The sequence below is a fragment of the Rattus norvegicus genome, chromosome 9 (genome assembly GCF_021556685.1).
Source record: "Rattus norvegicus strain SHRSP/BbbUtx chromosome 9, alternate assembly SHRSP_T2T, whole genome shotgun sequence".
Lineage (NCBI taxonomy): Eukaryota > Metazoa > Chordata > Mammalia > Rodentia > Muridae > Rattus > Rattus norvegicus.
In genome coordinates, this window is record NC_141542.1 from 6,795,346 (window position 1) to 6,817,861 (window position 22,516).

Here is a 22,516-nt window from a genome sequence, read left to right on the forward strand (position 1 = left end):
GGTAGACAGTGTGGCTGGTCCTTGTCTTCCCATAGTGTCCACATCCTAGTTCCCACGGTTTAGGAAGAGCCACTGTGGTGGGTCCTCCCCATGGTGCCTAACCAGTATTTATTCATTCATTTGCTTTGTTTTGAAATGGGGTGGCATGTAGCCTACTCTGGTCTCAAACTCACAAAGTAGCTAAGGATGAATTTGAATTCCTGGCCCTCCCGCTGCTGGCTCCCAAGGTAGGGAGCAGAATGGAGTTAGTGTTGAAGAGAGACAGAGCTTTGGTGTGGACAGATGGAGTTCCTGAGATGAGTGGTGGGGGTAGCTGCAGAGCCCAGTAAATGAGCTCTATGCTTCCACATATGCATACAATAAAGTTTTAAAATTCTTTCTTCTTTCTTTTTAAAAGTAGGGACCAGCTAGACTGGGTCTCATGTAGTCCCAGGATGACCTCAAGAAAGACTCTGAAGTCCTGATCCTCCTGCCTTTACCAGTTCAAGTTTTGTGCCACCTTAGCCAGATTTAAAGTCTTCCTCCCAGTGTGTGTGTGTGTGTGTGTGTGTGTGTGTGTGTACATATGTACCATGATGCATGCGTGGGGGTCTGATGACAGTTTTGTTGTGTCATCTCCATCCTTTCACTTGCATGTAGATCCCAGGTATCTGATTGAGGTGGTCAGGCTTGTGTGGCAAGCACTTTACCCAGTGTGTGTGTGTGTGTGTGTGTGTGTGTGTGTGTGTGTGTGTGTACACACACACGTGACACAAAGGAGAAAGACACACATATACACAACACACATGTACACCTGCTCATACTTTTTAAAAAAAGTTTTATTTAATATATGCCAGTACACTGCCGCTGTCTTCAGACACACCAGAAGAGGGCATCAGATCCCATTACAGATGGTTGTGAGCCACCATGTGGTTGCTGGGATTTGAACTTGGGACCTCTGGAAGAGCAGTCAGTGCTCTTAACTGCAGAGTCATTTCTCCAGCCCCTATTTATACTTTATTTAAAAAGTAGCAAAACTGGAATGAGGTCAGTGAGGTGGCTCATTAGGTAAAGGCACTCCACCGGAGCTTGAGTTTGACCCCCAGGATCCACACTGGGAAGAAGGGGACAGGCTCCCACAAGTTCTCCTCTGCCTCCCATTATGCCCCTCACTCAAATAAACAAATGTAATTTAAACAATTAAAAAGCAACAATAAGAGCTTAGAAAATTTATTTTTTTCTTGAAATGACACACATGGGCAGGGAGGTAGGACTTGGTGTAGGTTGGTGGAAACCGTGTCCCCCAGCATCCCAGTTTTCCTCTCAGTTCTTTGATGAGAGGTCTCCTAAAGACTGGGAGGCGGAGCGGAGAGCTCCCAGTTCTAAGCTTGGAATCTAACTTGAAGTGCGGAGGGTATGGGGATGTGGTGGGAGCCAGGGGACTTTGTTCTCTGGTAAAACCAAAAAATCAAAAAAACAAAACTCCGAGTCAGCTCGGGGATACTTAATTTGCATATTGGATGCTGGGTTTCAGGAAGGATGTTGTGTGTTGGTCCTTGATTGTGACTTTCTGAGGCCCAAGCAGGGCTGGCAGTGTGGGAGGCAGATGGTCCCCTTGGTTTTGTTCCTGATCCCCATGAACAAGACTGGACCCTCCCAGAGTGGCCTGGGTTCTGGGAGTGACTGGCCTGGTGGGAAGGCAGGGAATGTGGAAGACATTGGAGAGAGTAGGGGACAGGGAATGAAGTGACTTTGGGGAGTGGTGGGAGGGGAGGTGTGTCCTAGCTGAGGTGCAATCCAGCATTCATATGTCCGATCCCTTACCGCCTGGTAGGGAGCCACTGGTCTGGTGTCTGAGCTTCCAGAAGGCTCTCATGCCGTGGGAATCAGCTCCAGTGTGTGTCTGGGTTATGGGATACTGTCACTGGGCTACTGGGAGCTAGACATGGGGAGTGACGATTGGGGTGTAGGAGATGGGATAGAGAGGTGTCTGGGAGTTTGGCCTTCTGTGGATGTTGTCCACAGAAGGGCTTGAAGGAATCTGGGATCTGGAATTTAGCAGCTGGAGCATGTGGGATCCACATGAGAGGCCTGGAGCTTTCCCATGCTTCCAGGAGCCAGGATCCAGTGGATCGGGACTTGGGGTCCAGTGGTGAGAGACCTCAAGGGTGGTGCTGGAAATGTAGACCCAGCAGTAAAAATGGGAGGATATGGAACCCCAAACAGGGAAATGCATTGCCCAGGGATCCAGGGACCAGTGGCAGAGCCCAGGATCTTGGTATTGCCCTGTCAGGACCCTGTGGCTGAGCTATGAGACAGATGACAGGGAACTCAGCAGCAAGTTTGGGGATCTCTGGTCCAGTGTGCCATTAGGGCACTGGGTCTGGTGCCTGAGGCTCTGAGGTCTGGTCTATGGGGTATGTGGATGAGTGCCCCCATGCTTGGGGCACTGGGACCACCTGCTGCTGCACAGGGAGGCCCAGAACCCAGTGGGGCAGGGAAAAGCAGGATTCAGCTTTGGGGTGTGCATGAGCAGGGTGGAGAGGCTTGGGGCCAGGGTATGGGTAGTTTTACATTTCAAGTGTCAAGAGTGCAGATATGTGGGGTCCAGGGGTTGTTGGGCTTGGGGGTCGGGTTGTGAAGTTGAGGATCAAGTCATGGGATCCTGTGGCTGAAGAGTGGTACCGTGGTCAGGACACAGGATGTGGGATTTGGGTACTGGGGTCCAGTGCCTTGGGGTAGGGATTAGGATCCACTGGTCAGGCCACCAGTCTCCGGTGGTTGAAGACATCAGCGTAGGGGATGCCATGATGAAGATGAGAGAATCTTGGGGGGACAGGCTCCCAGTCCCTCACCTGGATGTGACCCCCAGAGCCTGCTTCATGTTCTCGTAGACCACGTAGGAGATGCTCACAGCTGGAATGACCTTCATGAAGTTGGGGGCAATGCCCCGGTAGAGGCCCCATACACCCTCCTGGGATAGGATGTGTCGAAGCAGACCCACCATGGAGACCTGCGGGCCACCCTCAATGGAGGCTGTAGGTGGTTGGAAGCCAGGTAAGACCAAAGCTTCCCCATCCCATTTCTCCCTCCTGCCTCACCTTAGGGCTGGACTAGGTGGCCATTTAAACAGGAGGCAGGAGGGTGAGACAGAGGAACAGTGGGACCTACCACAAAACTCAGGATGTCTGTGGGTCTAGGAACTGTTAATCTTAGGGGTTACATTTGGGGATGCATGGAAACACTAGGTATGTACATGTGTGAGAATATGTACATGAGTCTGTGTATATTTGTCTGTGTGTGTAGATATGCACTATGAAAGTTTGTATGTTAGGGGTTGGGGATTTAGCTCAGTGGTAGAGTGCTTGCCTAGCAAGCACAAGGCTCTGGGTTCGGTCCCCAGCTCCGAAAAAAGAAAAAAAGAAAAGAAAAGAAAAGAAAAGAAAATTTGTATGTACATGTGTGGGAGTGCATATGTGTATCTGTGTGTGCATATCTATGTGTGCATGTGCACATGTAAAAGTTTGTATGTACATATGTGGTAGTGCATGTGTGTCTGTGTGTGCGCATTGTGAGAGTACATATATGTGTATCTCTGTGTGTACATGTGTGAGACTACACATATATGTGCATTGTAAGAGTGCATATGTGTGACTTGTATGAACATGTATGAGAGCACATATGTATAACTATATGAAATGCATATGTGTGTCTCTGTGTGTGCATGTGTGAAAGTGCATATTTGTGTGGACATGTGTGAGAGTGTGTCTGTTTGTATGTGTGAGACTGCATAGTGTATTTGTGTATAAGAGTGCATATGTACAACTATATGGGAGTGCTTATGTGTGTCTCTGTGTGAGGGCGCATAAATGTATGAGCGCATGTATGAGTGTGTGGTGTGTCTTTGTGTGTGCATATGCACGTGTGAAAGTTCATATGTACATGTGTGAGAGTGCATAAGTATGTCTCTGTGTAAGTGCTTATGTGTTAAGAGTACATACATGTGTCTGCATGTAAGAGTGCATCTGTATGAATACATATGTGTGTCTGTGTGTGACAAGAGGTGAGAAATCTGCCTTTCCTTAAAGTTAATTCCTCCTTTCTTCAGGGTTAGCATCTACTTATCTTCCCATTCTCCATCCCAGAGCTGGCTGTGGAGGAGCCCTCTGTGGTACCTAATCTAAGTTGGGCTCCTACCTCTCTCCCTGAATCACATCTGATCATGGAATGATTTACGTTGACTTTGTCCTCACCCCCAGGAGATGAACATGAGGGTAGAGAGTGTATTTAGTCACTCACTGATAGTTTCTCCAGCCAAAATCCAGCACACAAACACTAAGGTTCACAAAAACAGATTCAGGGATAACAGAACAGGAGAAAAACTCATGGGAAAAGAATACGCAGGAAAAAGCAAGCAAACAAGCAAACAGACACCCCTAAAATCAAGGGTTGGGGGATGGCTCAGCCAGAGGAGTGCTTCCTGCTCTTCTGGAGGACCAGAGCTCAGTTTCTGGCAGCCACACAAGGGATTTTCAGTAATTCTAGCTCCAGGGTCTCTGATGGGCCTCTGTGGGTCTTTCCTTCTCCCTCTCCCTCTCCCTCCCCCCTCTCAGGCACACACACACACACACACACACACACACACACACACACACACACACACACACTGTGTAGAAATAAAAATAAATCTATATAGAAATAAAAATAAATCTAAATGTAGAAATAAAAATAAATCTAAAGAATGTAAAATACCTTAAAATCAAAACAAAACACAGGGGGTTGGGGATTTAGCTCAGTGGTAGAGCGCTTGCCTAGCAAGTGCAAGGCCCTGGGTTCGGTCCCCAGCTCCGAAAAAAAGAAAAAAGAAAAAAAAAAAAAAACACAGTAACTAGGCTGTCCTTAGGGCTGGGCACAGGGTGCACCTTCAGCTGACAGAGCCAGTGTAGAGCTCTGTGATCCAGGCCAGACAGGGCCACACACGGAGACCCTGTCTCATAAAATAAAGGAAGGAAGGAAGGAAGGAAGGAAGGAAGGAAGGAAAGAAGGAAGGAAGAACCCAGCAAACTGTCCTTCTTGACCTTGGCTAATGTTCCTAGCAACCCCCACTCCCTTATTTTCTGTTTTGAATAACAGCTCAAGTTACTGGCAGGCCCAGAAATGCCACAATGTTGTCTGTGGTACTTCCCTGTACTTTTGATGTCATTGAACTCTCAGACCTTTAAAGTAAAAGCCTCCTCCTTTAGGCTCACTGATGGGTAAACTGAAGTCCAGACAAGATGAAGGGTTTATGAAGGCCACCCAAACCCACAAGGATCCTGGCTCAGGACTCTACCTACACAGAGTTCTGTGAGAGCAGGTGGAACCCAAGTGGAACCCAAGTTTTCCTACCCCAGACTTCTCACCTTGGGCCTGCATTCGGGTACGGACCAGTGCCAGAGGGTAACTGGCAATCTGGCCACAGGTGCTGGAGATGGTGCCACAGGCCAGGAGCACAAGAATGCCTGGGTTAGCTGATTCGTGGCTGTACTGCTGAAGCCAGCGATTCTTCAGGGTCTGGAAGAGAAAGGAGCAGGTGGGTTCAAGAGGTGCAGATGGAGAGATCCTGTTGTCAAAGACCCTGCTGGCAGCGCTGTGTACCATGGGTGCCGGGGCTACTGGAGTAGATGATGTGGTATGTCTTCTCCACTGGGCCAGTGCCACATCCCCCCAGTACCTCACTGGCAGATTCTAGGTGGGAGTGGGGTGCTCTACCCCGAGCCATGCTCTCAGCGTCACCACCTGAGCTACATCCCTTGCTCTTCAAACTTTCATTTTGGGACATGGACTTAGTCTGTCCCATACTGGCTTTGAGGTTGCCATCTTCTCAGCCACCCCAGTGCTGGGATGGCAGGCTTGTGCTACCCAGCCTGGCTTCTATGAGCGGGCCCTGTATTTCTTCCCCTTTGTTTCCTGGACTTTGCACACTCCATGAGGAGGACCTCTGGGCAGTGACTCCACAGCAGGGAGGACTGTGCATTCAGATGAAGGATCCTTTCCAGGGTTTTGTTTGTTTGTTTGTGATTTATTTTTGTTTTTTGAGATACTGTTTCTCTGTGGAGCCCTGGCTGTCCTGGAACTCACTCTGTAGACCAGGCTGGCCCCGATCTAGAGATCTGCCTGCCTCTGCCTCCCAAGTGCGAGATTAAAGGTGTATGCCACCACTCTTTCGGATTTTTTTTCTTTTTTCTTTTTTTTCCGGAGCTGGGGACCGAACTCAGGGCCTTGTGCTTGCTAGGCAAGCGCTCGACCACTGAGCTAAATCCCCAACCCCTCTTTCGGATTTTTAAGATGTACTCCGGGGCTAGGGTGGTGGTGGCATGGACGCCTTTAATAAAGGACTGTCTAAAATAAAAATAAACAAGTGAAATCTAAAATAAAAAGAGAAGGGCCCAGCAAACGGCTCCACAGGTGGAGACTGTGTGAGTCAGGTGGTCTGAATTCAGGTCCCAGCCTGCACAGCTCTGGGGAGGTAGGAAGAAGGTGGTCTCTGAGGCTGGCAGGCTAGTCAGCCTAGGTGAGCCAATGAGCCACATCAGTGCAACCTCAGAGTATTTCAACCAATGGCGGATGCCTATTTACATGGTTCTTACTCAGCAGACAAGAGACCAAGGGGAAAGGGAGCCATGTGCCCAAATCTCTGGCATTTCCTGGAGCATTCTTCCAAGATCTTCCTTTCTCCTTCCTTCTCCCTTTTATTTTCTGGGGTGTGAGTGCCTATGTTGCTCTTGTGTATGTGCTGGGGTGCATGTGCACTCAAGGGCATATGAGGCTGGAGGTTGACATCTGGTATCTCCCTAAGCCACTCTCACTGTATCTCTGGGGACAGTGTCTCTCAGAGAACCTGGAGCTCATTGGTTGGTCGCTCATTGAGCCAAGTGATTCTCCCATCCCCAGGGTGCAGACACTCTTCCTGACATTTTATTTAGATTCTGGATCAGAATTCATGTCCTCATACTTGTGTGGCTGGTACCTTAACAACTCAGCCATCTCCCCAGCTCCCTCACCCCTTTTTTTTTTGACACAGAATCTCTCTGTAAGCTCTGGTTGGCTTAGAACACACAATGCAAACCAGACTGGAATCAAAACTCATGGAGATCTTTGCTTCCCAAGTTCTGGAATTTAAGGGATGTGCCTTTAATTTTTATTTTATTTAACTTTAATTTATTTTTGTTTTATGTGTATGGGTGTTTTGCCTCTGTGTATGTCCGTATAGCATAAGCATTCAGTGCCCACGGAGGCTGGAAGAAAGCATCTGATCCACTGGGACGAGCTATAGGTGGCAAAGGGAGGCACTATGTGGGCGCTGAGGAAGCAGATATTGAATGAGTGTTATGGGCTGGTGAGATGGCTCAGTGGTTAAAGGTGCTTGCAGCCAAGGGGACCCTGGAGGTAAAAGAATAGAACCAATTCCTGTAAGGTGTCCTCTGACCTCCACACACATGCTGTGACATGTTGACACACAATAGCCATAAGCATAAAAGAAGAGCTGTTCAGGGCTAGGGAGACAGCTTAGTTATTAGAAAACTTCTGGCTACATAAGACTGAGGACCTGAGTTTGATCCCCAGTACCCATGTCAAAGTCCAGGCATGGCTGTGCAAACCTGAAGTCACATCGTTAGAGATGCTGAGGCAGGGGCATTACCATGAGTTCAGGCCATCATGGGATACACAGTGAGCCCCCATAATTAAATGGACAAACAGAAGAGCCAAATTTCAGTTGGTAGAGCATTTGCCTAACATGCATGAAGCCTGGTTCCATCCCAGCAACACGTTAACTTGGCCTGCTATGGTAGACTGTCATCCCCGCACTCTGGAGGTGTAGTCAAGAGGATCAGAAGTTCAAACTCGGGCTGGAGAGATGGCTCAGTGGTTAAGAGCACTGTCTGCTCTTCCAGAAGTCCTGAGTTCAAATCCCAGCAACCACATGGTGGCTCACAACCACCTGTAATGGGATCCGATGTCCTCTTCTGGTGTGTCTGAAGACAGCTGTAGTGTGTTCACGTATGTTAAATGAATAGATAAATAAAATGTATATTTAAAAAAAAAAGTTCAAACTCACTCTCAGCTATACAGCAACTCTGAGGTCAGCCAAGGCTATGTAAGTCTGTCTTAAGAAAAAAAGGGAAAGAAAACAAGGTGGAGGCCGTGCTGGAGAGAAAGGAGGCTCAGCAGTTAAGAACACCAGCTATTCTTGCAGAGGACCCAGGTTTAATGCACGGCCCCCACATGGTGGCTCAAAACCACATGTAGCACCAGTTTAGGGGTCTGGCGTCCTCTTCTGGCCTCCACGGGCACCACATGCACACGGTGTATTCAGGCAAACAGCCATACATGATAAAATTTGAAAATAATTTTTTAAAAATGGAGCAAAAAAAGAAAGGAAAAATAATTTGTTGGCCTAGAGATGAGGCCAGAACCCACACTAACTAACTTTGGCATCTCTGTGGGTCACTGTGTACCATGTTCAGTGCTCCTAGGAGCTGAAGGGGTCACTGGTTCCTATAAAACTAAGGGTCCCAAACTCCGAGGAGGCAAGCGTGGATACCCCAAGAGGGAGAATGGTTCTGTTATTGCTCTTGTTTGAGAAGGGGCCTCTCTCTGTGGCCCAGGATGGCCTTGAGCTCACATAGATCTTTCTGCCTCTGCCTCCCTAGGCATGGGGTTAAAGCCTATACTACCATGCCCAGTTGTGGTAATCCTCCTGCATCAGTCTTTTGAGTATTGGGTGACAGACACCAGCCTCCATACCTGGCTTTGTGTAGCTTTTAAAAATACTTGAAAAAAAAGGTGTGCACAAATGTGTGTGTGTGTGTGTGTGTGTGTGTGTATGTGTGTGCGTGCGCGCACGCGTGCATGCATGTGTGCGTGCACACCATTATGAGTACAATGCCTTTGGAGACCGGAAGAGGGTGTTGGATTCCCTGGAGCTAGACTTTATAAAGCCTTGTTAGACCTGGATGTTGGTGCTGGGAACTGAACTCAGGTCATTTGCCAAAGCAGCAAGGACTTTGAGCCATCTCTTTAGTCCTCGTTTTTCTATTTGGTTATTGCTAATTTCTTAAGGCAAGATTTCTTTTTTAAATGGGTTTTTGAGACAGGATTTCTCTGTGTAGCCCTAGCTGGAACTCACCCTGGCCCCAAACTCAGAGAGCAGCCTGTCCCTGCCTCCCGAGTGCTGGAATTAAAGGCGTGTGGCACTACTGCGACACAAAACCAAGCTGTCTTGAACTGACTACCTAGGGCAGAATGGCCTTGAACCCAGATCCTCCTTCATCTTTTCAAGTCCCATGGCAACAAGTGTGTGCCACAGAAACAAGCTTTTGCAACACTGAGTGATGGAAGATAGAGGTTTGATAACTGGAGGGCTCTCCAGGGTTCCAAGACCCAACCCAGTTTCCAAGCTCATGATTGCCCTTCCAAGTTACAAGAAGTCTGCTCGACTAGCAAGGAGTGTCCCAGGCCAGATCCCAGGAGGAGGGATGGAGGGCGTTCATCCACAGACCTCGTAGACAGCTAGGTCGATTCCTGCATAGGGAATGATGCCCAGCACATTAGGCAGGTAGCCACGGTAGAAGGCGCGTGGCCCTTCACGCTCTAAGATTCGCCTTGCACAGTCCAGGAGCCCCTTGTACTGGCCAGTTCTGCGTAGAGTCAGCCGAGTCTTTAGTACCTAGGTGAGAACTCTGTTAACCTCTTGAAAATTGCTTTCAGAATCATCATGCCCAGAAGTGACATCACCTAGACGTGGCTCTTCCTGAAAGCAGACATGCTGAGGGCCCAGCTGGGGCTGAGTGGTAGAGTGCCCACCTAGGGTGCACGGAACACTGGGTTCTAGCCCCAGCACCACATAAACCAGATGTGCTAGGACACACCTGCTGTCCTCTATCTTGGCAGGCATATCCATAAATGGCCAGTTGCTATGACTACTGTGCAAACAGTTCTAACCAAGTCCCTAGGAGTTACACACAGCTCAAATTGAGAAACCCAGACAAGCTAGACAGGAAATGGCTTTCAGTCCCAAGTCAGGCAGTTGAGGCAGAGTGGGCAATGAAACAGTATAGGAGGCCCACCTTCCCATTCTGGATCTTTCTCGAGCCCCCTCCTTCTCACCTCCATGGGGTATATGATGGTTTGAGCTGTGGCCCCGGCCAGGGAGCCAGCCACGAAGCGCTCCTGAACGTGCAGTGTCTCTTGCTGCCCGCAGATGGCCCGCTTGATCTGAGGGTGGAATATGGCTGTGGGACTGGGTGCATAGAAACCTTGGGGATTATTGAGTGGTCCTTTGCCTGCCACAGTGCTGGCCAGGCCCAAGTTAAGCCCACAAGCCCTTGTGTTTACTTTCTGCTTCCCAATGCTGAAGATACTTTCTCCTGGACCTGTCCTACCTGTTCATAAGCCATGAATTTAATGGCAGACTCAGGGGCGATCTTGAGCACGTTGATGCCGTTGCCCCGCCAGAGGGACAAGAGGCCCCCTTCTTGAACCATGTTTCTCAGGCCCCCTAGGATGTTGAGCCGGTTGGACTTTGAGGCATGGACCTAAGTGGGGAGAGAAGGTGGCTTTGCGGTGCCCTCCTAGGTCTGGGCCTGGATGATAGGGTGGCTCCCTTCAGGTTCTCTCACCTGCATGAATACCTTGAGTCGGTCCAGAGGAGCTGTGCCTGTCCGTGACACAGCGCCAGCCACTGCACCGGCCACCAGTTGCTTCCACCACATGCCTGTAAGTTTCTCTTGCTTGGAGAACTCATCAGGCACTGTTAGGCATTCACCAATGTCCAGGACCTGAGGATGGGGGCTGCACATGTCAGGCTCCAGCAGAGGTGGGGGATGTACCTGGGTCCTAAGTGGAGAAGTCTCCTCTATGAATTCTAGAACATCCCAGAGCCCGCCAAAGGATGTTGCTTCAAGAGCCCAGCAGATCCCTTCTGGATCCTACCACGTGCCACTAAAACTGTCAGTGAGATGCCAGGATTCCTCTGCAGGATCTACTAAAGCAGTCGTCCTCAACCTTCCCAATGCTTGACCATTTAATACAGTTCCTCATGTTGTACTGATCCTATCATAAAATTATTTTCTGTTACTGTTATGAATTGTAATATAAACACCTGATATGCAATCTCTATGAGTGGGTCCTTCGAACTCCAAAGAGGCCACAACTCACAGGTTGAGAACTGTTACTCTAAAGGATCCATTGAGTTCTCCAAATAATTCAGTCCACTGAATTCCACCAAAGGAGCCACAGACTCCCACAGGAGTACACTGAGGGCCTTGTGAGGGCTCCATAGATGTGTTCAACTAAGCCTGGAGGTCTGAGTTCAACATCCATAATGCATAAGATGCAAAGAGAGATGTTTCCCCAAGTTGTCCTTTGACCTCTACCTGTGCCTCTCTGCACAAACTAAGAATCCACTGAGCTGGGCGGTGGTGGCGCACATCTTTAGTTCTAGCACTGGGAGGCAGAGGCAGGCGGATCTCTGTGAGTTTGAGGCCAGCCTGGACTACAGAGTGAGTTCCAGGACACCCATGGTTACACAGAGAGACCCTGTCTCAACACCACCCCTAAAGAAAGAATCCACTGAAACTTAAGAAATGGGCTACTGGATTTCACCAGCGAATCACCTGATCTCACCAAAGAGTCACCAATTCTTACCAAAAGATCCACTGAGTCCTACCAAAGAATCTACTGAATCCTACTGAAGAATCTACCAGATCTCACCATAAGATCCACTGATTCCACCAAAAGAGCCACTGAATCCTTCAAAAGAATCTGCTTTCACAGTCATCTCCTCCATGGAGAGCCCTCCCTTAGAAATCCTTCCCCAAGAGTCTTCCCCCAGGTGTCTTTCCTAGAGTGTCTTCCTCTGTAAGTCTTCTCCTCAGAGTCCTCCCCGAGGGATGTACTCTGTCCTAGGCCCAGCAATAGATTTCCCAATGGTGCATTTTTGGGGAGTGGACGTCTCTGGATCTCCCGAGAGGATTATAGTATAGCTTTTTTTCTCTGAGCATGACATCATCACCCCCGGTGCCATTTTTAGGCAGTGATTACCTTGGCCTGGTAGCCATGGCAACAAACTGAGCAGAACAATCTGGTGATAACTGGGTCTATGGTAATGGAGCTCTTGACACCCCCTAAAGGGGTTGGGGCACAGGATGTAACCTGGAAGTCCGCTCACTGTCCCACCCCAGCTGCAAGGAATCCTGGGAAACACTAACAAGGAAGCAGAAGGTCAATTGAAAGACTCCATGGTACAGATTCTACCAGGTCACCATCCATGAATGGGGTGGGACTCAGCAGTGCTGTAGCTGTTTGGGGTATCCCAGGTCCTGTAAGTGACCCCTCACGGTGCTCCGCAATTACGCTGAAGAAACTCATGGGCCCACCAAGTGGGACCTTTGTGAGAGCCTCACTTTGGTCTGTTGTTACGTAAGCTGGAGTAAGTAGATGCTATTGACATCTCCCCAGAAAAAGCCAGCATAACGGGAACCCTGTCAGGTCCCACAGAGTAATCTTCCAGACACCACAAGATCCTAAGTGATTCCCACCTCTGTGCAGGAACTGGCCTCCCTTTCCTTTCCTGTGGACTCCTTTGAACCTTCTAGACACAGTGTCTGCCTGCATCCTTCCATCAGCCCCAGGAGCCTTGGAGTAGGTGACAAGCACCTGGCAGCTGGCAGTTGTGTGGGCTAAGTGTGGGAACACCATTTGGTATATTTTCTTCCCCGTAACCCCACTTCCCACTAGCTGTCCCTGGAGTCTAAGAAGGACCAGAGGGTTCTAAGCAGAACTGTCCACCAGTGGTCATCAGGCTCCCAGCCCCAGTTGGAGCAATAAAGGCTCAGAGCTGAGAGCCTCAGATACCGACAACAACTCTGGAGTCTCGGCCCAGAACTTCCGAGTCCTGGGGAGACCCTGGAGCTAGCCCCCGCCCTGTAGGTGACCTCCAACTTACTGTTGAATGCTTCCAGAAATAAAGGACATCCTCCACATTCTCCAGAGAGTGCAGCAGAAAGTGGTCTCGCCATTCCTGCCAATCAATGGTCATGGTGCCATCACGGTCCATGCTGGGGGTAGAGTTGGCACAAGTTCAGTGTCTGGGTTGGAGGAGGTGGGTGCTGCTAGCCTTCATGGATTTGGGGAGCACAAAATTCATTGCCATTCTATAGCACTGGTTTGTCTGATATAGGTCTTACTTTAAAGTCCAGGCTGTATTGGAATTCACAGCAATCCTCCTGCCTTAGTACCTGAGTGTTAGGACATCCCCATGGCTGTTTTGGGTAGCAGGAAAGGGTGGTGGTGGCTAGTGTCTTACCCTGGAGACCATGTTGGCCTCAAACTTATGGCAATCCTCCTGCATTAGCTTTCCATGTGCTACCTGGCTAAAGAGCTTCACAACTTTAAAAAATATATATTTATTTTAAATTGTGTGTGTGTGTGTGTGTGTGTGTGTGTGTGTGTGTGTGTATGTGTATGTGTGTGCCCACATGTACCTGTGCCATGGCATATAGTGGTTGATTCTTGCCTTCCAACCTCGTGGGTTTTGGGGATCAAACTGTCTTCATCCAGATTGAGGGGCTCCCTTACCAGTAGGCTGTCTTGCCAACCTCACTTGCCTGGCTTGTGGGGATTTTTTTTTTTTTTTTTGTCAAGTCTCATTCTGTAGTTCAAGTTGTTCTCAATCTCACAACAATCCTCCTGCTGTGTCTCTCAAGTGCTAGGATGACAGGTTCATGCTTCAGTTATGGTCTAGTCACACGGTCTGGTGGGCTTCCATATGGAAATCGTTCAGACCAAGCTTATGGGGGTAGTTGTATTACCGGTCCGTTTTAGGGCCAGACAGGGTCATCAGTCCACTAATCTAAGATCTGTTTGACTCCAAAGTTCAACTTTTCATCCCTGCCCTCCTGGTCAACCCCGTCTGGGGCACTGTCCTGACAGTGCTGTCTGGTGGGGTAGGGAGTGTGGTGGGGGTGAGAGTCCAAGGACCTGAATCTCCCATAACTCACCTGTGTAGGATTTTCTCTGCTTGCTCCATTGAGATGGAGAAACCCAGTGCACGGAAGCTCTGCTGAATCTCAGAGACATCGATGTGACCTGGAAAAGGGGAGCCCCAGAGACACCCAAAGGCCAGGCTGGACTGGGAGATCCAGAAGCCCTGCATATGCGCACACTTCTGTGTGTGTGTGTGTATGAGGAGGCCACAGGTAGATGGCTGTCTTCAGTCTCTCTCCATCTTTCCTTTGAGACAGGGTCTCTCACTGAACCTGGAGTTCACTGATTTATCTGGAAGTTGAACTCTAAGATTCACCTCACCAACTGCAGTCTCCTTTATCAGTGCTGGGTCACAGGTAGGCACCACCACACTCAGCTTCTTAACACAGGTTCTGGGGCTTGAACTCAGATCCCTCTCTGACTGAGTCAGCTCCTCAGCCTCATGGGAGATGCCTCCTTTCTCCCCTTTGAGACAGGGTTTCTCTTATAACCCTAGCTATCCTGGAACTCACTCTGTAGACCAGTCTGGCCTCAAACTCAGAGGTCTGCTTGCCCCTCTGCCTCCAGAGTGCTGGGATCAAAGTCGTTTGCCACCTTGGTATGGGGAGAGATTTTTATACGGGTTGTGGAGGCTGCTCGAGGTTGAAACTGAGTGATATTGGAAAGTCCTCTCTCCCAGGAGTGAACGAGTGAGTTCAGGGGTGACAACAGAGGTACCGATGCTACAAGGAACTAAAGCCATATTTGGTTATTTACTCATTTTTCATCTTCCCCTCTCCAGGGGTGGGCTTACAGGCATGTACCTCCACATCCAGTTTTTTCATGGGCATGGGAACTAGGGATTGAGCTCAGGAATTGGTGGTTTTGTGGCAAGCACTTTACCCCTTGATCTATATCTCCAACTGTAAGGTAATACTTAAGGAACCTAGAAGATGCTTAGTCAAGGGGTCTTGTATCCTTGCATCTGAGGGTCTCTGAACCTACTATACTGTCTGAAAAGAAACATGGAAGGGTAGAGAGGGGTCCTAGGGCAAAAGGAACAGGAGGTGGGATGGGCCAGTTCAGGCTCCAATCACCTAGTTGTGGCTGAGAACTCCTGAAATAGCCCATGAGTCAGAGACAGCCCTCCCCATTCCCCCAGAGCTTCAGAGTCTAACCCACTTGTCTATTCCCCAGCTTAGAGACAGCCCATCTCACCATCCTGGTTCCGGTCAAGGCTGTGAAACATGAGCAGAAGGCGCTGCTCCCGTTCCTGCAGGTACTGAGTAAACTCCTCCAGGCTGAGGCCGCCATCTGCATCACTGTCCCAGTCAGAGGAGATGCCCTAGTAGAGAGAGACAGAAGGGGATGCAGGGACTCCAGCAGTCTCTACCCCCACAAGGTGTGCATAAGACAGCTAAGGCATGCCGCGTGCCTCAGGAACTCACAGAGGGAACAGGAGGCTTCACCTCGGTAGTCAGCCAGCCAGCCCACTTTGCAGCAAGATGCCTCAGGCCGCAATAAGAATCTGCTTGGTGCCTCAGTCCGGCTGACTGAGGACTCTAAAGTTACAGAGGCAGTTCAAGGTCATAGAACTGGGAAATGGCAACCTGGGGGCACTTTTTTTTTTGTCATTTTGAGACACCTGTCTCATGTAGCCCAGGCTAGCCTTGAATTCTCTGGAGGAGACCTTGACTCTGATTCTCTTTCATCACTTTGCCTCCCAAGCCTGCCCACGCAGTTTTTTCTTATAAAACCCCGTCTTCTTGGCAGTCTTGTGTGTGTGTGTGTGTGTGTGTGTGTGTGTGTGTGTGTGTATTGTCCTGTTAGAAACAGTTCTAGTTCATACAAGGTCCAACAGCCATGGGGCCTCTAATATTCCAATCCAAAAGTTGAACTCAAGGTCAACAAAAATGCAATAGGTCTGTTTTAGGGAAGGCTAGGAGTGCCATGTGAGAGACACCTGTCACACGGAGGAAGGGCCAGTTTTTGCTGCTCCCCACTGCCACCTCCCATGCTGAGGCTGGAGCCTAGATTTGCACACACTAGGAAGGAGCTTTACCGCTAAACTGCACCCCCACCTCAAATTCCTTCCCAGACAGGTCAGACCGCAGGGGAGGCAGAGTGACCTAAGATGGACCTGAATCCCTAGCTGGAGCAGCCTGGGGCAACTGGCCAGGTCCGGGAAAGCACCAGGGGCAAAAGTAAATAAGAGACTAGGAGAGCTGGCAGGGCTCAGTGTGCCAAGTTGTGCTAACTGCAGGTGGGAGCGGGTCACCGTTCGAATGGTGCACAGAGAAGCGGAGGGTTTGGCTCCGGGCAGTGGAGGGGAAAGCGTCCGGCTCTGCAGTCCACCACCCCCCCCTTGGCATCCCGCAGCCTGGGGGGAGGGGGAAACGACTGGGTCCTGGCAGCTGCAGCCGCTGCAGGCCCGGAGCCTTGGCAGTCTCGTCTCGCGACGATGTCAGGCCAGACGCGGACGCAGGTGGACAGAGGGAAGGGAGCCTTGACAGCAGTGGTGGGGTCCAGCCAACAGGTAGCAAGTGGCCGCTATATCCGCGGCAATAAGGGGCACCCGTTACGGCACGGGCGGACTCTGTCGCAGTGGTCGCTGCCCATAGTACCTGCTGTGCACGGTCCGGATCGCCCCTTCCCAGCCTAGCCAGCCCCTGGCGCAACTCGTGCACGTCCACGCGGCCGTCCTTGTTGCTGTCTAGTTCCTCGAACAGGCGACCCCAGCGCTGCCGCCGCTCCGCGTCGCCTGAGCCCCCCCGCATGGCGCCCGCCCGGGGGGGAGGGGAGGCCCCGCAGCGACGGCCTCGGCGGGGGCTTTCCGGCTCCCCCTCCCCCCCGGGGTCCCCACAGGGCCAGCTTCTGCACCCACTCGCACTGCAGCCTCTTCGCTGCGGGGCTGAGCTCTGGCACTTGCTGGAAGTGATAAATGCTAGTCGTCCCCGCCCGCGCCAGAACCTGAGTCTCCTCCTCCGACCCGCATTACTTGGGGGAGGGGGCTGGAGGCGGAGCAGGGGGCGTGGGGAAGCATGCTAGGACGCTCCGGTTTTGCACATTTGAGAGCGCATTCTTGGGACGGTAGGAGTGGAAACCGTCTTAGCACGTTGCTTGCCTCAGTTTACTCTTTTTCCTTAAATGGTTTTGGTAAGATTGTCAGGAATTGGATTTCGTGATCTCGTTCATTTACACCTCCCTCTCCTCCCGAACCCTCATTAGAAATTCAAGTTTTTACACTACGCAAGAATTTTGAACCTGCTTAAAAGCTTCTTTTGTCCGCCTGCTTTAGTCAGATTCCCCAGTCCATGGCAGAAACAGGACATCAACAAAGAGGGGTGGGCTCCCTCCCCAACACTCCACTCCGCCCGCACGCCTCCTTTTCTTGTTGTCACTCAGAGAGAGAAACGCAAGGTCAACGAGCGGCGCGGCTGCAAAGTTAAATCCCTATTGGTCAGATGCGCCAGAGCTGCCCGTCCGCTCATTCTAGGCCGGGCTTCCCGGTAGACCCGCTGCGGCCTCCAGTCCCGCAGCCCGCAGCCTGCTAGGCGTTCTTAAAGGCGCCGCGCCCCCACTCAGACTCTCAGAAGGCTGCTCTTTGCAGACCTGCCTGGGAAGGGAGTCCGGGACCAGAAGGAGGAGGGGCTCTGGAGGCGGGGCCTCAGCCGGGGACAGCGGTTGCACCTGCTCCAGTCCCTCCCACAAGTTTCGGGTGCAGTTTCTCGTCTCACCGTCAGGGGGAAGGGCGTTCGTTTGACCGCGAATAATAAATAATGGCTAACATTGAGTGTGTTGCGCATGTCAGAGTCCTTCACTCGCTGCTCAGCACCGAACCTGCCCAAACCCTGTGAGGTAGGTAGGTGACACTTGCTTTTCCCACGCGACAGTGGAGCCTAAAGCTTAAAATCCTATTCCGGATTCCCATTTAGGGACAGACAGAGCAGAGATTCAAACAGATTTTAAGCCACCTGTCCTAGGAAGGGAGGACACCTCTTTTGTTTATTTTTAGTTTTCTTTTTTCTTTTTAAAAAAACACAATCTCTCTGTGTAGCCATGGAAGTCACTATGTAGACCAGGCTGATCTGGAACTCACAAAGATCCACCTGTTTTTGCTGGGATCTAAGGCATATGCCACTACAATGGGCGTTGTAGGGCTTTGTATGGCTTAGTCAATCTAGACAACAAACTCCAGCTCCAGCCCTCTGACTGTTGTTATTGCACTTTTGACTCAAGTTCTCTGGGGCTTAGCTGGCCTTGATTGTGCAGCAATTCGCCTGCTTCTGATTCCCCATTGCCGGGACGGTAAATCATGTGCTATCATATCCGGTTCATGACCACCTTTTACCCAAAGATACATCAGGAGGTCGTGTGGTTCCGGACAGGTGTTTGGTGAAGAGGTGAAAGTCTCACCCCAGCCCTCTACCAGCTACCAAAGGTTTCCATGCATACGTGTTTCTTTGTGGACGCCATGGGACATAACTGCTTCTGCACAGACCCAAATCCATTCTTTCCCCCAAACACTTCCCTGACAGGTGGGCCTGTCATACGGACTTTTTTCAGTGCGAACATAAGGCCTTCCATTAAGCTGAGCGGGATTCTGCGCAGGGGCTTGTCTAGGTGTGTTTTTTACCGCACGGGTTTAATTCTAAGCAGGTGTTCTGATTACTCTGACTACAAGTCCACATTGTGTATCTTTCTACGAAACTAGTCCTGTACAAGTTGATTGATTGACTATGGGATAAAGAAGGAACCCAGGGTCTCAGGCATGCTGAATTCATAGCTGAGAAAAGGGCGATGCCGTCACTAAGACATTCTTGGCAGGTGACCTTCACTAGGTGATTCTAGGCAAGGTTTCTGGCCCTGAGCCACGCTCCCAGCCATTTTACTTTTGAAATAGGATTTGCTCAGGCTGGCCTTGAACTTGTGATCCTCTGGCCTCCGCCTCCAGAATACACTTAGGATTCAGGTTAGCATTACCAGATCTGACGTCAGTATGAATCAGTGTTACCCATCGGAGACCGCCCTTTACAGGTGTGTATCTTTCTGGAGTGTCGCCACGCCCCCTGCGTCTGCACACCTGTGCCACAGAGGGACCCCAGCTGTGCAGTCCTTTCACCTGCTCGCTTCCGCCCTCCGCGCAGCTCCTTGTCGCAATGGGGTTCCCGTTACAGGTGCTCTGGCGGCGCGGCCCCGCCCTCTTCGCCCCGCCCCTCTCAGCCAGGCTCAGGTGCACAAGCCGGAAGTGCGCTCTTTGCCTAGGTGGGTGACTAAACTTTCCGGGTCACGTGAGCGGGCGGGGCGGGTGGGATCTGGAGCGACCGGGTGAAGGACAGCGACTCGGGGTTCCAGCTGGGAACCCGGGATTGGAAACCTGAGCGAAGTCCCTCTCTGACGCCTGGGTCAGGTAGGGAGGCAGGGCACGCAGCCTGTCCTGTCCCCACCTCCTCCTTCCCTTTCCCTGGCCCAAGTACGCGGTCGGGGAGTTAATCTTTAATCTCTGACCCTTGGCGCTGAGGGCGGGGAGCGCACTCCAAGATTGGGTTGCGGGTCTCTGGGGCCCGAGCCTGAGTCCAGCCCCTCACCTCATGCTGCGCCCTCTTCCCCTGGTCTGGTCCCCAGGTCCTGGGTCGCAGGTGCCCTCCTCGACCCAAGATGCGGTAGGAATTGGAGCCCTGGGGAAGTCCTGTCCTTGGCGCCACCAACTCGTCGCCCAAGCTCATGGCGACCCCAGGCCTGGGGCTGCTCTTGGCGTTTGGCTTGCCGATGCTGCCCTCCGGCTGGAGCCAAGAAAGTAGGTACCGTCCCGGGTGGCGCTCGGGTGGGAGGAGGGATCCCGGGTTGAACTTAGAAGTACGGGGCATTTGCGACCCAGAGAGGGCGAAAGATCTTAGGAATGAGCTTGGAATGTGTTTGGCGATCGAGTCTGAAAGCATCAGGACTGAACTTCAAATTAGTCTAGCTGACCTCCGAACGTTTTTTTTTTTTTTCCAATTTTTTTACGTTGCTCGAACCCAGGTTTTCCTGATTGCTAGGCAAGCGCTCTACCGTAAAGTAACCCCGTGCCCGCATCCCAGAATTCCTGAGTCCTTAAGTCTTGTGGAATTTAGGAGCTGGGGGTTGTTGGGCACAGCCCGGAGGTGGAGGAGGGGAGGGCCTGGGCACCTGAGTCTGCATAGTTGAGAGTCTTAAGCAGCCAGGGGGACCTGGAGGAGGCCTGAAGGCCCAGCTGACAGGGCTGAACCTTATTAGGTGTGGACCCAGCTAGACCTTCCCTCAGTCTTTCTGGTTCCAGTTTCAGGAGCCTGGGGGTGGGGGGGCCTTGTGAGTCACACACTCCAGGGAAAGGTTGAGCCCCGCCCAGGTCCTTAAGGGCCCTGGGCCAGAGTGATGGTGGAGGGGACACTGTTCTGGAAGCCATCTATTCTAATGGCGACCTGGGTGGCTAGAGGGTGGATTGCCCTTCTTGTTGCCTCTATTCCAGCTGGAGACTTGGGAGAGGTTTGCAAGGTCTGGCTGAGTGGTGTGTAAGTGATGCCTAGCGAAGCTCCAGCTTAAGAGTTTTTGTTTTTTGTTTTTTCCTCTTTCTGTTCCACAGCACCAGACTCTTTCACAAATAGCACAACTCAACCCCCAGATGGCGGCGGGTCCAACGGGGGCTTGGTGAGTTGGGAAGGTGTATGCAGAAGAACTGGTGTATGAGAGACCAGAGTACTGGGACAAGTGGAGAGACATTACTTTTAAAAGGCTGTGTGTATGTTAGGCATGCGTACTACAATCAGGTTATACCCAGCCCTACCCTGACACTCTTTTTTTTTCTTAATGGGGTCTGGTGTAGCTCAGGCTGGCCTTAAACTTCTTTTGTAGTCAGAGGACCTTGGATTCAGGATCCTTCTGCTTTTCTCATTGCTGAGTTAACTTGTGCCCACCATCATGCTGGGTCTATGGGGTGCTGGGAGTCAAACCCAGGGTTTTATGTATGCCACAAAGCCACAGCAATGGGACTTATGTGTCGCAGAAAGAAGGTAGCAAGACCTCTACATAAAAGTAAACAAGAATACTGTGTCTTGCTGGGTGTGGTAACCCATACACTTGGGGGTGGGGGAGGAGGAGGGCAGGTGGAGCTCTGGGTTCAAGGACAGCCTGGTCTACATAGTGAATTCCAGGCTAGCCAGGTCTACTATGAGATCTTGTCCCAAAACTAAACACAGTGTCTTTCTTGCCTGATGAGCATGGTGATAAACACTGGTCACCCTACCATTCAGGAGGCTGAGGCAGGAGATTGCCACAATTGAAGACCAGCCTGGGGTATAGATGAGACCATGTGACAATAAAAACTTTGGGTGTGGTGGCACATACCTGTATTCCCAGTACCTGAATGTGGAGGAGGAAGAAGCTCGGGATTATTCTTAGCTACACAACACCAAAGAAAGACAGGAAGAAAGAAAAACAGGAGGACTGTGTCTGCTCAGCGTCCTCGAGGCGTGTAGTGTGGAAGGGACAGGACAGAAGTACCAGTGTGGGAGGTGCTGAAGGAAGCTGTTTCTCTGATTGAGAACAGCCCAGAACCCCACCCAGAGAGCAGGCAGGGTGACTTAGGTGGGGTGACTCCATGCAGTTGGTCACACCTGTCCACTCTCCCTCTCCTTACAGTCCTCAGAGGCCATCGTGGCCATCACTGTGGTCTTTTCCATTCTGGGAACCCTCCTCATAGCAGTGGGGCTATTCCTGCTAATGAGAAAACTTCGAGAAAAGCGGCAGACAGAGGGCACCTACCGGCCCAGCAGTGAGGAGCAGGTGGGTGCCCGTGCTCCACCACCCCCCAACCTCAAGCTGCCCCCGGAGGAGCGGCTCATCTGAATTTAGGGGTGTTGGCCATAGGCCATCATCACGACCAACGCCCAGGACTGCCTTGGCACACCGAGACACACAGCAGCCACCTTGGAGACAACAGCCTCTGATGACTCAGGAGGACTTGGCTTGGGGAACCCTGGGGCATCCAGCTGGTGGGCTATACAGCATGTTGCTTCTGCTTGGCTCTGCATGAAACTGGGGGTGCCAGGACCAGGGGCGGGGAGCCTTACCATTTACCTCATGTGATCTTGCCTCTGCTGTGTCTCCTACTGTGACCGCAGGCCCAACAAACTTCCTGTCCTTTCTTTCAGTTTTCCCACGCAGCAGCTGAGGCCCGGGCCCCCCAGGACTCCAAGGAGCCAGTGCGGGGCTGCCTGCCCATCTAGCTCCTCCCCTCCTTCCCTGTCATCCATCTTCCCTTCCTGGCTGTGTGACCTTGTGGAAGGCTTGGGCAGTCAGACTCATACAATACTCAATAGAAGGGGAGAGAGTTCTTCAGAGACCTTGACTTTGAGGGCAAGCGAGGATGGGGCTACTCACTTTTTATATATTTATATGAAATTGATAGGTACAATAAAGGTTTCTTGTTTTTGTTTTTTTAGCTTGTGGGAACATTAGTTTAGATAAACGAGAGAAGGCTTTGAATTGTAAGCTCTTTGCGGTCCCTAATGGG

At 51.0% G+C, this 22,516-nt stretch overlaps 2 protein-coding genes across 10 annotated transcripts; one reads left to right on the forward strand and one right to left on the reverse strand.

Moving 5' to 3' along the window:
• Nucleotides 1-1,193: 1,193 nt before the first annotated feature.
• Nucleotides 1,194-16,953, reverse strand: Slc25a23 (solute carrier family 25 member 23). Of its 2 annotated transcripts, XM_087565021.1 has the most exons (11): nucleotides 16,611-16,906; nucleotides 15,205-15,331; nucleotides 14,022-14,109; nucleotides 12,968-13,079; nucleotides 10,641-10,799; nucleotides 10,404-10,556; nucleotides 10,129-10,236; nucleotides 9,521-9,688; nucleotides 5,382-5,532; nucleotides 2,835-3,015; nucleotides 1,194-2,153 (listed from the first exon to the last, which is right to left on the reverse strand). In XM_087565021.1, the coding sequence occupies exons 1-11, from the start codon at nucleotides 16,761-16,763 to the stop codon at nucleotides 1,919-1,921; spliced, it is 1,635 nt and encodes a 544-aa protein (XP_087421147.1). In that variant the 5' UTR covers nucleotides 16,764-16,906; the 3' UTR covers nucleotides 1,194-1,918.
• On the forward strand, nucleotides 16,431-22,444 carry Crb3 (crumbs cell polarity complex component 3). Of its 8 annotated transcripts, none has more exons than XM_087565018.1 (6): nucleotides 16,431-16,522; nucleotides 19,024-19,251; nucleotides 19,612-19,783; nucleotides 20,588-20,652; nucleotides 21,643-21,786; nucleotides 22,155-22,444. In XM_087565018.1, exons 3-6 carry the CDS (start codon nucleotides 19,711-19,713, stop codon nucleotides 22,227-22,229), a joined length of 357 nt encoding a protein of 118 aa, XP_087421144.1. In that variant the 5' UTR covers nucleotides 16,431-16,522; nucleotides 19,024-19,251; nucleotides 19,612-19,710; the 3' UTR covers nucleotides 22,230-22,444. The 8 variants fall into 8 exon arrangements, with proteins under 8 accessions (XP_087421144.1, XP_087421145.1, XP_087421146.1 ...); XM_087565019.1 differs by having other exon boundaries at nucleotides 16,431-16,471; XM_087565020.1 differs by lacking the exon at nucleotides 16,431-16,522 and adding an exon at nucleotides 17,051-17,844.
• The last annotated feature ends 72 nt before the right edge of the window (nucleotides 22,445-22,516 follow it).